Source organism: Equus quagga, chromosome 1 (assembly GCF_021613505.1).
Source record: "Equus quagga isolate Etosha38 chromosome 1, UCLA_HA_Equagga_1.0, whole genome shotgun sequence".
NCBI classification, from domain to species: Eukaryota; Metazoa; Chordata; class Mammalia; order Perissodactyla; family Equidae; genus Equus; species Equus quagga.
The window spans coordinates 81,992,775-82,006,126 of record NC_060267.1 but is presented as its reverse complement, the minus strand read 5'-3'; the positions used below and the strand labels follow the sequence as shown (position 1 = coordinate 82,006,126).

General features: G+C 45.9%; 1 protein-coding gene across 2 annotated transcripts in view; it reads left to right on the top strand.

Annotated features, from left to right (window-relative positions):
* CDK5RAP2 (CDK5 regulatory subunit associated protein 2) overlaps positions 1-13,352 on the top strand; it is a 172,485-nt gene that overhangs the window by 23,671 nt on the left and 135,462 nt on the right. For both annotated transcript variants that reach the window (XM_046668538.1, XM_046668528.1), the window contains 4 exons: positions 2-112; positions 3,565-3,641; positions 10,453-10,576; positions 13,042-13,196. In XM_046668538.1, coding sequence (XP_046524494.1) covers positions 2-112; positions 3,565-3,641; positions 10,453-10,576; positions 13,042-13,196 — 467 coding nt within the window. The remainder of the gene's footprint in view (position 1; positions 113-3,564; positions 3,642-10,452; positions 10,577-13,041; positions 13,197-13,352) is intronic.

Sequence of the window (13,352 nt, the reverse complement as noted above, 5' to 3'; positions counted from 1 at the left end):
GCAAATCACTGAATTGAAGAAAGAAAACTTTAACCTAAAGCTCCGCATCTATTTCCTCGAGGAAAGAATGCAACAGGAATTTAATGGCCCCACCGAACATATCTATAAAACTGTGAGTGTCCTGCTTCCCACTGCCGTCCCTGGTGTCTTTTCTCATAGTCTTTCCAAGCAGAAATTTGGTTAATGTTTGTTCTCAGGGTTTGCACGAATAGACAGAACTGCTTTCGTTTAGTTTGAATAGATTATAGGGAGCATAATAACAGGATGACCTTAATATTAAACAAAGAGAGAGGATTAATTTTAAGGGAGTCTTTCTTTCTTTTTAAAATCAGAATTCTGATTTATTATACCTCAGTTGCGTTTTTCTGATTATTTATGATTTAACGTCTTTGGAATTGAATCCTACCATTAACAACTACTTGTGTAACTCGAGACAAGTCCCTTCAGCGCTGCGGGCTCGCTCCCCGAGTTCAGTGATAATCCCTCTGTCCGGGGTTGTTTGTGTGGGTTAAAATGAGGTGACAGATGAAAAGCCCCAGCACACAGTCAGTGCTTGACGGTTATCATCGTTGTCTTGTTGAGGCTTCCATCGGCAGCCCAAAGTTAGGATCGTCAGTTTTTCTGTGATACGACTCTTCTGTATTCCTTGTGTCCTTGCTTACAACTGTCAAGAAAAAAGTCTATTCCCATCTGAAGTCTTGACCTGGAGGTCTCTGCCCGAAAACAAACCTTGGTTCTGAAAGTTGAAAAAAGAGCTTGGCTTTCTTGCGAAGACATGAGTACAAACAATATTTCAGTGCCCATTTCTTGGCTTTCTCCAGTAGATTAGCCCTTGGCCTGGGAATTATTCCATCTTTTCTCTTCTGAAGTTTGTACCAGTGGAAAATTTTGAAGGAGGAAAAAGAACTCTCCTCGAGTTTCACCAGATGAACTGAAATGGACTTGTCTTGAAGACGGATTGTACTGTACTTCTGAGCATTTTCAAGAATTGAAAAGCTCCCTTGTCCTTCAAGACACAGTTTTTTTCCTTCAGTGTGGGGGTGGAAAGACAAGGAGGATGTCCCCTTTTCTGGAAGGGAGGGGGTGATGAAATCACAATTTTAAAGAAAAACCAATAGCCTGAAACATTTTATTTGTGTAAGTACAGTTGTCATGCGTCTCAGAACTTCTAGGGTGATAGGAAGCCAAAACGTATTAATTGCTTCCTCGGTGTCAGGCCCTGTCCCGGGCATTTGTACATTCCTCATCTTATTTTAATTCTCAAGACAGCCCTGTGCAGTGAGATTATCCTCATCTTGCAGGAGAGGACTCGGAAGCTCAGGGAAGATCAGTAACTTGCTTGATGTCGTATAGCTACTGTGTGAGGTGGATTTTGAACCCGAGTCTGCCTACCTCGTTGTACTGTGCTGTTTCCGGCATTCTTTTCCACTGTCTGATTAGATGACGTGATTTAATTGCACTTTTATTTCAATTTAAGCTTTTTGATAGGCATACATGGTTCAAAATTCAAAAAGCATGAAAAGTATACACTGGAAAGACTTTCCTCCCGTCTCTTAGTCTTCTTGATCTGATCAATATTATTCCTTACGCAGAGAAATTTTATGTGTATACAAGCAAGTGTGTGTGTATGGGTATAAACCCCCTTTTTACATCAGTGCAAGCGTGTTCTGTTCTGTACCTTGCATTTTTCCTTAACAATATCTTGGATATCTTTCCTTAATAGTAGTTTCAGGTCATTCTTTTTTATAATGATGTTGTATTTTATGCTTATAAGGTATCTTGATTTTTGGTTTGGAAATTATGATCGCCATGTGTATAAGTTTTTAACTTGAGGTATTGGGCTTGAGCAAAAATAGTCTAGTGGACATGTTAGCTGTCCATTCTTTTAAATTTGCTAAGTTGGGGTGCCAGTTGGCTTATCAGAAAGCAAAGCAATTAGAATATATTTTATTAGCTTTTACGTAGAAGCTCTCTGTCCTTCTGGAAGCTGGAAAAGGAATCCTCTCTTTGAAGGATATTTCTGCAATTTCACAAAACCACAGTTGAAAGCCTTGTGCACTGTCACTCAGTGTCCTTTAGCAAAGCTCAGTGTCTTCTAGAAGAAGTTCTGCCGCATGAATGACTTCTCTAGTTCCTGTTGTTTGACAGTGAAGAAAACACTTGTTGAGCCCTGTCTCTTAGGCTTTTCTCGTTCATTAGCTCATGTGGTCCTCAAATCCCCCATGTCAGGTGGACCTTATGTTTTTCATTTGACTCTTGAGGGATCTGGAAGGGGAACACTTGCTTTCTCACCTCCTTGACTTAGATTTTAAGGCTAATTACAGGCTCACACTTCCAGTTCATTTCTGATGTTCGCATGAGGCAAGGGCTGTGTCTGCCTTGTTTACACAGTGCCCTGAGAGCCTCGCCCAGTGCCTGGCCTGTCACAGGCAACTGTGAATGTCTGTGAAGTGGAGGAAAGAATCATTGAGCATTCACTGCCTTACTACGGTTTCCTGCTGGTGAAGAGTGGAGGCAGAATTTGAACCCATGTCCTTCTGGTCCCAAGCCCATGACCTTTCCATCCTGGCTGACTTCTCAACCTGGGGTACTCATTCCCTCGGGGCTGCTTGGCAGAAAGGAGGGAGGCGTGTCCCCTGAGATTGTAAATTTTACTGGAAATGTTATTTTTATTTAGAATAATACACATGTATTATGGAATAGGATGTAAAATGGGCATAAATTATTAAAATAAAACAGGAGCAAAATTTCAGAGAAATCTTGGATTTACAGGAATTCTCTGCAAGCTACGCACCCAGACCCCGTCTCTGCTACATGAATTCGTCTAATATTCCACCCGAGATACATTTGTGGACAGGGTTGAGAAGCCCACTGCTGCGCCACTGTCTCGCATTGCAATCCATTTGCCAAAGAGTCTGTTTGTGGATCCTCTTGTGAGTTCTAAGCCCAAGGCCATGAGTGACTCCCTTCGTTCCAGTCAGTTAAGAGGAAGATGGTTGGAGAACACTGTGGCGTCCCTTACAGACAGCTTGCCCCGTGTGGTTGTGGCTGTTTTGTAAGTGGCTACCCTGAAATGAGACAGGCAGTGATGCGGCCTCCCACTTCCCCATCCACACGTTTCATTGTTTTTAAGCTGCGACACGTTCCCAGCGCTACAACCACCACATGTGTGATTGTAAACGACCAGAAGTAATTGCCTGGGAATGGTGAAGGCAAACTGCAGAATTGCTTGTAAATTTGCTTGGCGGAGGGCAAACAGCTTTTACATCAGCCTCCCTTGTATGACATTTATGCCTCGATGTTTGAGTGATCTGGCTGTTAGAAGCCTGGAAAATTTACATAATTGTTCCAAGTCTGGAGAAATCTGGGGCTTTCTTTTGAGACCACGAGTGTTTAATAATTCCCTTTTCCCCGTGCCCTGAGGCTAATGAGGGTTTGAATCTAACATCTGCCTATTACAAGCTTCGGGGAGTCCGTCGGCGCTGAGAGCGGTTTCCCCAGTGTAGACATTCGTGTGTCCTGTCTCTTACGCTGTTTCTCCTCTTTCCTCATCTTGCCTGGAAGAACATCGAGCTCAAGGTGGAAGTAGAAAGTCTGAAGCGGGAGCTCCAGGAGAGAGAGCAGCTGCTCATCAAAGCCTCGTGAGTATTGTCATCCTGTCACAAGCTTGTGGGTCGCCCAGGGGTTCTGACGCGGAGGCCAGATGGGTCAGTGAAAGAGAGCCTTGTGCTTTCTAGGCCAGTTGTTCTCCAGGGAGCTTTGAGGGCCCCAAGGAGGTTTTCGTTTTTCTTTAATTCTTTTTCAACAAACTTTTTTTTTTCTTTTGAGGAAGATTAGCCCTGAGCTAACGTCTACTGCCAATCCTCCTCTTTTTGCTGAGGAAGCCTGGCCCTGAGCTAACATTCGTGCCCATCTTCCTCTACTCTACACGTGGGATGCCTACCACAGCATGGCTTGCCAAGTGGTGCCGTGTCCGCACCCGGGATCCGAACTGGTGAACCCTGGGCCACCGAGAAGTGGAACGTGCGCACTTAACCACTGCGCCACCGGCCCGTCCCCTCAACAAACAAAAGTGGAACACACTTTGAGGAAAATGAATGGGTCTTTCAGGGTGCAGCAGGATGCATTTTCACTAAGCACACACACCTTTGGAGCCACCATCCAGAGCAGAAGCCAGAGCGTCACCAGCACCCCGGCAGTCCCTTTTGTGCTCCCAGAACTTACCCTTCTCCCACAAAGATAACCGCTCTGCTGACCACCAGTATCACCATAGCTTAGTTCTGCCTGTTGTTGAACTTTCTAGAACCATCATAGGCTCTGCATGCACCCAGTATCTTTGTGAGATCCAGCCACGGTTCTAAGTATATTAGAGGCTCCTTCATTTTCTTTGCTGTAAAAGCCCAGGGGCTTGAAGGGATCCTGAGGGACTCCTGTGGTGCGTGAGGCAGGGGGGCAGAGGGTGGGGCTTCAACCAGAGTAGTCCATTCTTAGATCTGTTTTATGCACTAGGGTCCCTTGTAATATTTTGTTTATAAGAGAGGTTGTGGGGCTGGCCTGGTGGCGCAGTGGTGAAGTTCGCATGTTCTGCTTCTTGGTGGCCTGGGGATCACCAGTTCAGATCCTGGGTGTGGACATGACACCACTTGGCAAACAGCCATGCTGTGGTAGGCGTCCCACGTATAAAGTAGAGGAAGATGAGCATGGATGTTAGCTCAGGGCCGGTCTTCCTCCACAAAAAGAGGAAGATTGGCAGCAGTTAGCTCAGGGGTAATCTTCCTCAAAAAAAAAAAAAAGAGAGGTTCTACTGCGTAAAGAACACTCTTATTTTAATTAATCAATTAATTTAAATATTTATTGAACAAAAAGCACAGTTCAGAGAATACAACCCACAATTCAATTGGCTATTCATTCATTTGTGCACATTTATTACGTAATTGTTCCTGCCACACACTGAGGGTTTGAGAGCTCTCCGCTTACCTCAAGAGCTCAGCAGAGACTGGTGAGCTGTGTGGCACGCCTATCAATAGAGTGTGATGGAGGTGCGGTGACAGAGGGCGTTTGTGGGTACAGCAGGGACACCGCTGTGCTGAGTTTTGCTTGGTGCAAGTGGGATCAGGCTTCCCAGGGCTGACCTGCTGAGGGTCTGGCTGGGGGCTTGTGTGGAAATGCCTCATTTGTTGTGGCAGCAGAGCTCCTGCCAGACGTGGCGGGCCAGGAGCATGGAGTGTGGCGTGGGGAGCAGCTGCACCGCTCTGGGCCAGACGGATCGCTCCCGTCACTGCCCCGTGGCCAGCAGCTGGAAGTGGGGCTGCTGTCGGCTTTGAACAGACTAGAGGCTCCCTGGCCCAGGCTCCTGTGAGTTCCGCCGACCTTGCGTATGTCGTGTTCTGAATGAGTGAGTGAATGAATAAACTAGGTCGGCAGTTGTCGTTGTTGTTTCGGAAGCACGTGGTTATCTGGGCAGGAAGGCAGAGCTGCTTTCATGAGCCTGGATGTCAGCAATAGAATCCGCCGTTTCACGCTCAGCGCCCGCCTGCTGCAGGTCCTGGCAGGGACTTGCTTTTAGCCAAGCTAGTACACCTGGAGACCCAAACTCAGGCCGCGTGCACTCCTCGGTACCAACACACAGGGCTGAGTGTTTTGGGGGCTCGTGTACATGTTTGTATGCATAGATTCCCCAAACTGCCCAGACTAGTGCTCAAGGCCCTTTCCGGTCTCATCGGCTTTATTGATTTATTCAGAAAATATTTATTAAGAAGCTGTTGTGTGCTGCACTGGACTAGGTTCCTGGGGATGCAGTGGTGATCCACATAGACAATGGGGCTTACTTTCCAGAAGGGGTGATGGTGAAAAAATACTTGGAATAATAAATATATAAGTACAAATTGAGAAAAGAGCTATGAGAAAAATAAAGAGAGCCATGAGAGTTTAGAGCAGTGGGAGGAGATATATAAATACAGATATACAGCAGGGAAGGTGGCCCTAAGGAGGCAGCGTTTGAGATGAGACCTGAGGGGTAAGTAGGAGCTGACCAGGTGAGGAGTGGAGAAGAAATGTTTAAGAAGGGGATGTGCAAGATCTGAGGAGATAGGAGAAGTCTGGGGTTCGGTCCTGTCATCGTGGCATGCAGAGTCTTGAGGCCATGCTGGAGACTTTGGTCTTTGTCCTAAGATCAGATGGAAAGCAGCCATGGGTTTTAAGCAGCTGACACCACCAGAGTTTTGTGTTTTGAAAGGTTACTCTGGGTGCTGAGTGGGGAGTGTTTCGTAGCGGGAGCGCGAATGGAAGCAAGGAGACAGGCGGCTAGTCTGGAAGTTTAGGGGCGTTGCTAGTGATGGAGGTGGATGGGTGGGCTGGGATGATGTTGAGGAAGCAAAATCAGCAGGACTTGGTAATGGGTGGGAAGGGAGATGTCAAGGATGACTCCTAGGTTAGGGGTTAAGGTGGTGAGCTCTGTTTAGGAATGTTCTTGCTGACTGCACTGCTCCAGCTTTCTCTCCACCAGCTCTTTATCCCAAACGCAGTTCACAGGTACCAGCTGCCGCTCTGGCCTTGCCCTGCAGGCCTCTTCCCTTCCCTTCCCCTCCCCTCCCCGCTGAGGTGCCTGCCCTGCGTGAAGGCTCACGCTCCATTGCTCATGGCTGCCTGTGGCCCACGTCAGTCTCTTCACAGACTGCTCTGGCATGTGGGGACAATTCTGTACGTGTGGAGCCCTTTTCAGTTTATAAAAGACTTTCACATCCAAGTGTGTTCCATCCTGATCCTGAGGGTTAGGTAAATCTCAAGGGAAACCTCATTTTAGAGAGGAGGGAATTGAGGCCTAGAGAAGGGAAGGACGATGACTGAGACCACTCAGCCGGAAAGATCAGAGCCGGATTAGAGCTCAAGTCCCTGACGTCTTGTCCAGCAGTAGGTTTCGTATACTTTTTTTCATTTTCACGTGTGTGATTCTCATTTTCCAACATGACTACACATCTTCCAAGGCCAAGAGCCGGCCCCGCTTTAGGGGAGTATGGGGCCAGGAAAGGGGTGGGGTTCTGGGTTGGCCCTGCCAATAGGTAGGGCTGTGGCCTCCGAGCCTTGGCTTCTCAGCTGTTCTACAGTTTAGGGCCTTTGAGCGGGTAACCTGCTGTAGGATATGCACAGTGTCTTCCCTGTATCTGCCAAGTATGCCTCTCTCTTTACCCCTAGCTGCCAGCCCCCAGCAGTGCGCATGTGGTGCATACTTATTGATGGAAAAATATCTTTATTAATGCTCTCTACTCCCTTGTTTCAGTTTTATGGGTTTTTTGGGCAGGTGGGAGATATGAGGCCTGTCACAGGAAAAGCCGTGCTTTTCCTAAAGATCTGTAATTAGAGTGCAAAGACTCAGGAGGAAACGTTGATGGTTACAAAGGGTAGCGAGGGTGGTGTTGGTAGAAGGTTCTTTCTTGTGTTGGGTGGAAAGCCGGATTAGACCAGTTTCTCTGAACCTCTTCTCTCCTTAGGTGTTGCTCTCCATCTGTCTGTTGGTCCAGATTCTATAAGGAAAGAAAGGGGAGGGGAGGGAACAAACATTTTTTGAGCTTCTCCTGTGCCCCAGACCCTGTGCCTGGCACTTCTTCGCATTTTACAACGGTTTTTTGCAACAGAAGCAGATTTTCCAACAGTTCTGTGAGGCACCAGTATTCCCACTGTGCAAAGAGGAAACCGAGGCTCTGACTAGCGGGGGGACCAAGCAGGTCACAGAGCTGGGCCAGGCCGGCCCTGCAGCCCACTCTGCCTTGCTGTGGAGTAAGCGTCTGTGTTTGCTGGCTTTCCATTATTATATTTATCATTTACAATAGGGGACATTAAAAACAAAAGCAGACATATTGTCGGGAGTAAATTTTATCTCTGTAGCTTTAAAACACAAACAAAAATAATAATTCCATTAGTAGAGGAAAATTGTACCATACTGCTGAGTATAAATTTTATTGCTACCGTAACTGTAAAATACAAAGATGATAAATGAAAAGTTGGAACATTTATTATTGGGAATATATTTTATTGGTATAACTAAAATGCAAACAAACTGAGTAATACCAGTACTTGTTAAAAATTGTAGTCAGCGTCTTGACAGTGTATACGATTCTGACTGTAAAACATGAAGGTTCGATCTGGGCTGTTAGGAGGGAGACGGTGTCTGCCCTCGCGGGGCCGGGCGGACGGGTGGCGTGGGGTAACAGAGTGGGCCATTTTCTAGAGGAGGCTCTCTAAAGCCCGTTTGTGGTGGTTGGTGGAAATTCATGGCCAGAAAAATCAGGAAGGAAAAGTTTCTAGTCCAGAATTTTTCCAGCCCTATATAATACCTCTTGAGGGGTGATAGAAATGACCGTGAATCACTGTGAATTCCAGACAGTGCTGGTCAAGAAACGAGCTGAGGGAGTGGGGGGCTGAGGACACTTCATGGCATTAATCAGCAAGTGGCGATGGTGGCCTTAGTTCTGGCCAGTGGATGATCTGTTCTCTGCTCAGACACCAGCAGAGGGTGGAGTGAGGCCTCTCACAGCCTTTTGGCAGGGGCCAGGGCTGCGGTGGCCTCAGGGACAACAGGCTAGCATGCAGTACTCGGATCAGAGGTAGGGCACCGTGCTACAGCCAGCACGTGTGTTAGCCCATTAATTCTAAGAGGGAATCGTCTCATCTTTCAAATGAGGAAACTGAGGTGTAAGAGGCAATTTACTCGGAGTCGTGCTGAGGCCACAGAAGAGTAAGAATTTGCAAGCAGATCTGTTCAGCTTCAGAGCCCGTGTTCTTTTCCAATTGTTCACATTGAATTCCCTTAAAATGATCTCATGACACTGGGGCCTTCTGAAGGCTTGTTGGTGAAAGGAAACAAGATATGAATAAAGTCTTTATTTGCAGGCGACACATGTTTGAGACTTGGACAGCAAGTGTGGCCCTCTTGACTTTCCATTGTTCTCAGTCAACAATACACATGGCCTGTCCATGTGAGTGTCTGGTCACATGGTTCTTGGTTGGAGAAATTTTATATACTCCTAAAGTAGGGCATGGGAGGCTGGCGGTGAATAGATGTGTTCTGTTGCAGTTTTTCTGAGAAACCAGCTTTAGGTGGAGCCATTTCCTTTATTATTTGGCCTTCTGGAAACCTGCGTCATTTTAGAAATCTGATGAGACCAGCTCTGAGTATATGTCTCACAGATTCATACCCGACGCTGTTTTCCTTTTGAGGAGAACCAAAATGAAAGGCGTCAGTGCTTCTGGTCCTGTGTCTGATTTTGGCGTGCCATCCCCACCACTGCTTGTCAGTGGAGAGAATGTTCCGTGGTGCCACAGCAACGTCCACCCTGCATTTTATGTTAGAGGGACACGGAGTGTGCGCTGCTTGCGTGATCTCTCTTCATGCCCTGAGTCATGGCTTGTGCTCATACAGATTGCTTGTGCTGTGTTTAGCCTGCTTCCCCCTGCCATTGGCAGAACGTGAAGCATACAAACCTTTCCTCCCTCAGATTTATTTGAGGTGCACACTGCTGCTTGCACACTGGTCTGTCAAACAGCTCTCCACCTTTCCTGCCATGGGTGGGGGTGTACTTTGTTGGAAGTTTCCTGGTGGGAAGTTCGGCAAGAGCTACCAAAAGTCTTAAGTGTGTGCTTACCCTTTGACCCAGTAATTCCTTTTCTAAGAATTGACCCTAAGGGGTGGCGTGGTGGTGAAGATTGGCAACAGATATTAGCTTGGGGCTAATCTTCCTCAGCAAAAAAAAATAAATAAAAAAAGAGAATTGACCCTAAGGAAATCTTGTATACATACAAGGATGCTTTTATCTCAACACTGCTTGTAATAATAAATAACTGTAACATGCGTTGAATACTTTGTACTGGGTACTGTTCTAAGAGCTTTGTGAGTGTTATCGGACAAACATGTAAAATCACAATATAAATGTTTTAAAATAGGGGATTGATTTAATATATTACAGTACATTTCATAGTGAATTAATATGTGGCCTTTAAAAATGCTATAGATTTATATTTATTGACACCAAGGATGTTTATAGTGTATTAAGTAATAAAATCAGATCACAGATATACTGTATGGTTCTATTTTTGTAGAAAATGTCTGGAAGGCTATACACTAAAATGTGAACTTAATTATTCTGAGTGATGATATTATAGATGATTCTTACTTTTTTTCTTAACTGTTTATATATGTATATAGTATATATATTCACACACATATATTTTTAATTGAGATATAATTGACATAACGCTGTGTACGTTTAAGGGGTACAATGTGTTGATTTAATGCCTTCATATATTTCATTATCCGTGTTTTTGAATTACAAATATAAATTTAAAAAGAAACTCAGTACAGGTCTGTGGGAGAAGTGACTAACAAATAGTCCTTGTCTCTTTGGGCCTATTGAAGTCTCCATCCGAATGTCACCCTTCCGCTTGTGCCTCTTTTTGCAGCAAAGCAGTTGAGAGCTTAGCTGAAGGGGGCGGCTCTGAAATCCAGCGGGTGAAGGAAGATGCTCGGAAGAAGGTACAGCAGGTCGAAGATCTCCTGACCAAAAGGATCTTCGTTTTAGAAGAGGCAAGTCTGGAAACCTGTGGAAAATGTACTTCTTACAGTGGGTTCATAACGGAGTGGGCAGAGTTTTGCCCCTTTTCTCATAGATTGTCAGAGTTTCATAGGAGCCGTGCTTACTGAGCATCTCCTGGGTTCCAGCCTCCTTTCTAGGCACTTTGCATATAGAATTTATACGCTTACACCCCACAAACTAGCCATGATTGTCTTCATTCCTATAGGTGAGGACGCTGAGGTATGGAGAGAAATACTAACTAGTCCAAGTTTAATCCGAGATTTAAATTTATGACTGCTATTTTAAAGCCCATGTTCTTGCTACAAACCACTCTTATGATTTACTTTAGTCCCTTTGTTTTACAGAAGAAGAAACTGAGGCCCAGAGAGGGGAAGTGACCCGCCTAACATTAGGAACCAGATTTCCTGACTTGTGAGCCATTAGGTGCCCATGCAGCCCCCGTCCCCAGTCCCCATCCTCCACCCCACCATCCCACCATCCCGCCAGTGTTCATGGAATGCCCTGTCTTGGGAGGCGCTGTGTTCCTTAGACTGTGATGGGAGTCAGGATGTATTGTGGCTAAAAAGTCCTGTCTCCCTGGTGTTGAAAAGTTTCCCTGCCTGTTCAGCTGGTGTTAAGTAACACTAACGACTTAATTCTCGGTCTTTGGAGCCTGTTGTTTCATTTCACTTTCTCCACCTGAAACCCTGGTTCTTCTTAGCAGATGTGAGGAGAAATGGCACCGAAAAGCACTTCTCGACACAAAAAGCAAACACATTTGTACTGTATTTTGCAGCTTCTGTGTCTTTCCCATTCACCATGTTCACATGAGCCCTTACATCAGCCCCATGGCGGGGAATAGATGTTAGGTCCAAAAAACAGACGGGGAAGCAGGCTCCGAGAGGGTGAGAAACTTGGTCATAGGTGGTGGAGCTGAAATGAAAAGAAGAGTTTTCTGAGCTCACATTCCGAATTTTAGTTAAAATATTCTGAGACTTTTAAGAGACTTAACTTCTTGGTTCCGTCATCTTGTTTGTCCAAGTTCTTGGGGTTTGGGGGTGCCAGCATGACTGGCAGTAATGATTTGAACCCTGCCCTGTCACTTACTAGCTTTGTCACCCTGGACACGGCATTGGCCTTCCCTGAGCCTGGCTGCTTCGTCTGTAAAGGCTCAGGGGTGTCTGCTGTGCGGGAGTGATTGTGGCAGCAGCGGGACTGAGTCGATGGAGGGCTGACCACGGGGGACGCTCCCTTCTCGCTTCTTGCATGCTTTGACTTAGTCAATCCCTTCCATAAGCCTGGGAGGGAAATCCTTTTATCAGCCTTTCTTTAAAACGAAACAAAAACAAAAAACACATGATGACACAGGCACAGAGTGACTGAGTCACTTGCTTAAGGCCACACAGGCAGCAAGGCCAGCTGGTCTGGCTGCAGAGCCTGCATTGTAAACTGCCCTCTCTCGTATGTAACTTTCTAGTGTTGGGTGAGGATCGAAGATAACAGAAATGAAGCTCCTCACTCAAAGCCTGGCCTTGAGTAGGTGCTCATTACATAGGTTTGGTCGTTTCTTGTCTCACAGTATTGGGAAATGATTCTTCCCAGCTCTCATGGATTGACAGACAAGCCTAGTGGGGAGACAGTGGTGGGGGAGGCACTGTGAGGGAAAGGGCAGGCAGGAGGAGCTTCCTGTGATACAGCAGGCATTTGACAGTCTCACAGCAACTCTTGGTTATTCCTGTTTTATAGATTGGGTAGCTGGGTCTCAGAGAGGTTAAGTGACTACCCAAGGTCACACAGCAAATAAGTGGGAGCTGGGGTTTGAGCCCAGTTCAGTTTGACTTTTATCTTTGTGATATAATCAGAGGCGTTTGGCACAGGTAGCTGGAGATTCACATCTACTCCCAGCTCACTTTCCTGAGCACCAGGGCCTTTTTCCCTCACAGAGACACTGTCTGCATGATTTAGATAATTTCCTTGTGGGCTTCTGTGAGCTCTCAGGAATAGCATAGAGTTTTTCACCACCTAAATCACCTTGGAGATAAAGAAAATGTGCTTTAGAATTGCGTAGTCATTATCTTAAAAAAAAAAATGGTGAGGGGGCCGTGGGGTGTGGGGTGAGTTTGCATGGAGATTGTGGTGGCTCTTTGGAATGTGTGTATGTTCAGGTACTGAAAGGCGCATTTCTCCTTGTTCTCACTGAAGTGGTAAATATCGATCTGATTTTTCAAAACCAGGAATACAGTTCTTGTAGAGTTGGGTCTTTCCCATTGGAAATGCCTGTTACTCTTCAGGATACAAGGGGGAAAAATGGCTGCACATGTATTTATTACTGATTCTCCCCATGTATAGTACAATTCAGGGAGGGGAGATGTGCCGGAGAAAAAGTCATAAATATTTATATTTTAATCCAATTTCCTTTCAAAATGTTCCCAATTGTATTGAAAAATTGCATCAAATGCATTTAATTTGACTCTAGGATGTGAAAGCTGCCCAAGCGGAACTGCAAAAGGCCTTTGCAGGGACAGAAGCAGAGAAGGCCCTTCGGCTGAGCTTGGAAAACAAGCTTTCCGAGATGAAGAAGATGCGCGAGGGGGACCTGGAAACAGCTCTGGTCCTGGAAGAGAAGGACAGGTCTGACTCTTATCCCTGTGACACTGTAGCATTCATCTCTCTGGCAGCGCGGCGAAAGAACTTCCTTCCCTCCTTTCCTTCCCCTCCCCACTTGTTTCCCACAGGACTTAAGTGACTTACCAGAACATATCCAACACAGTAAGAAAACCAGAGATA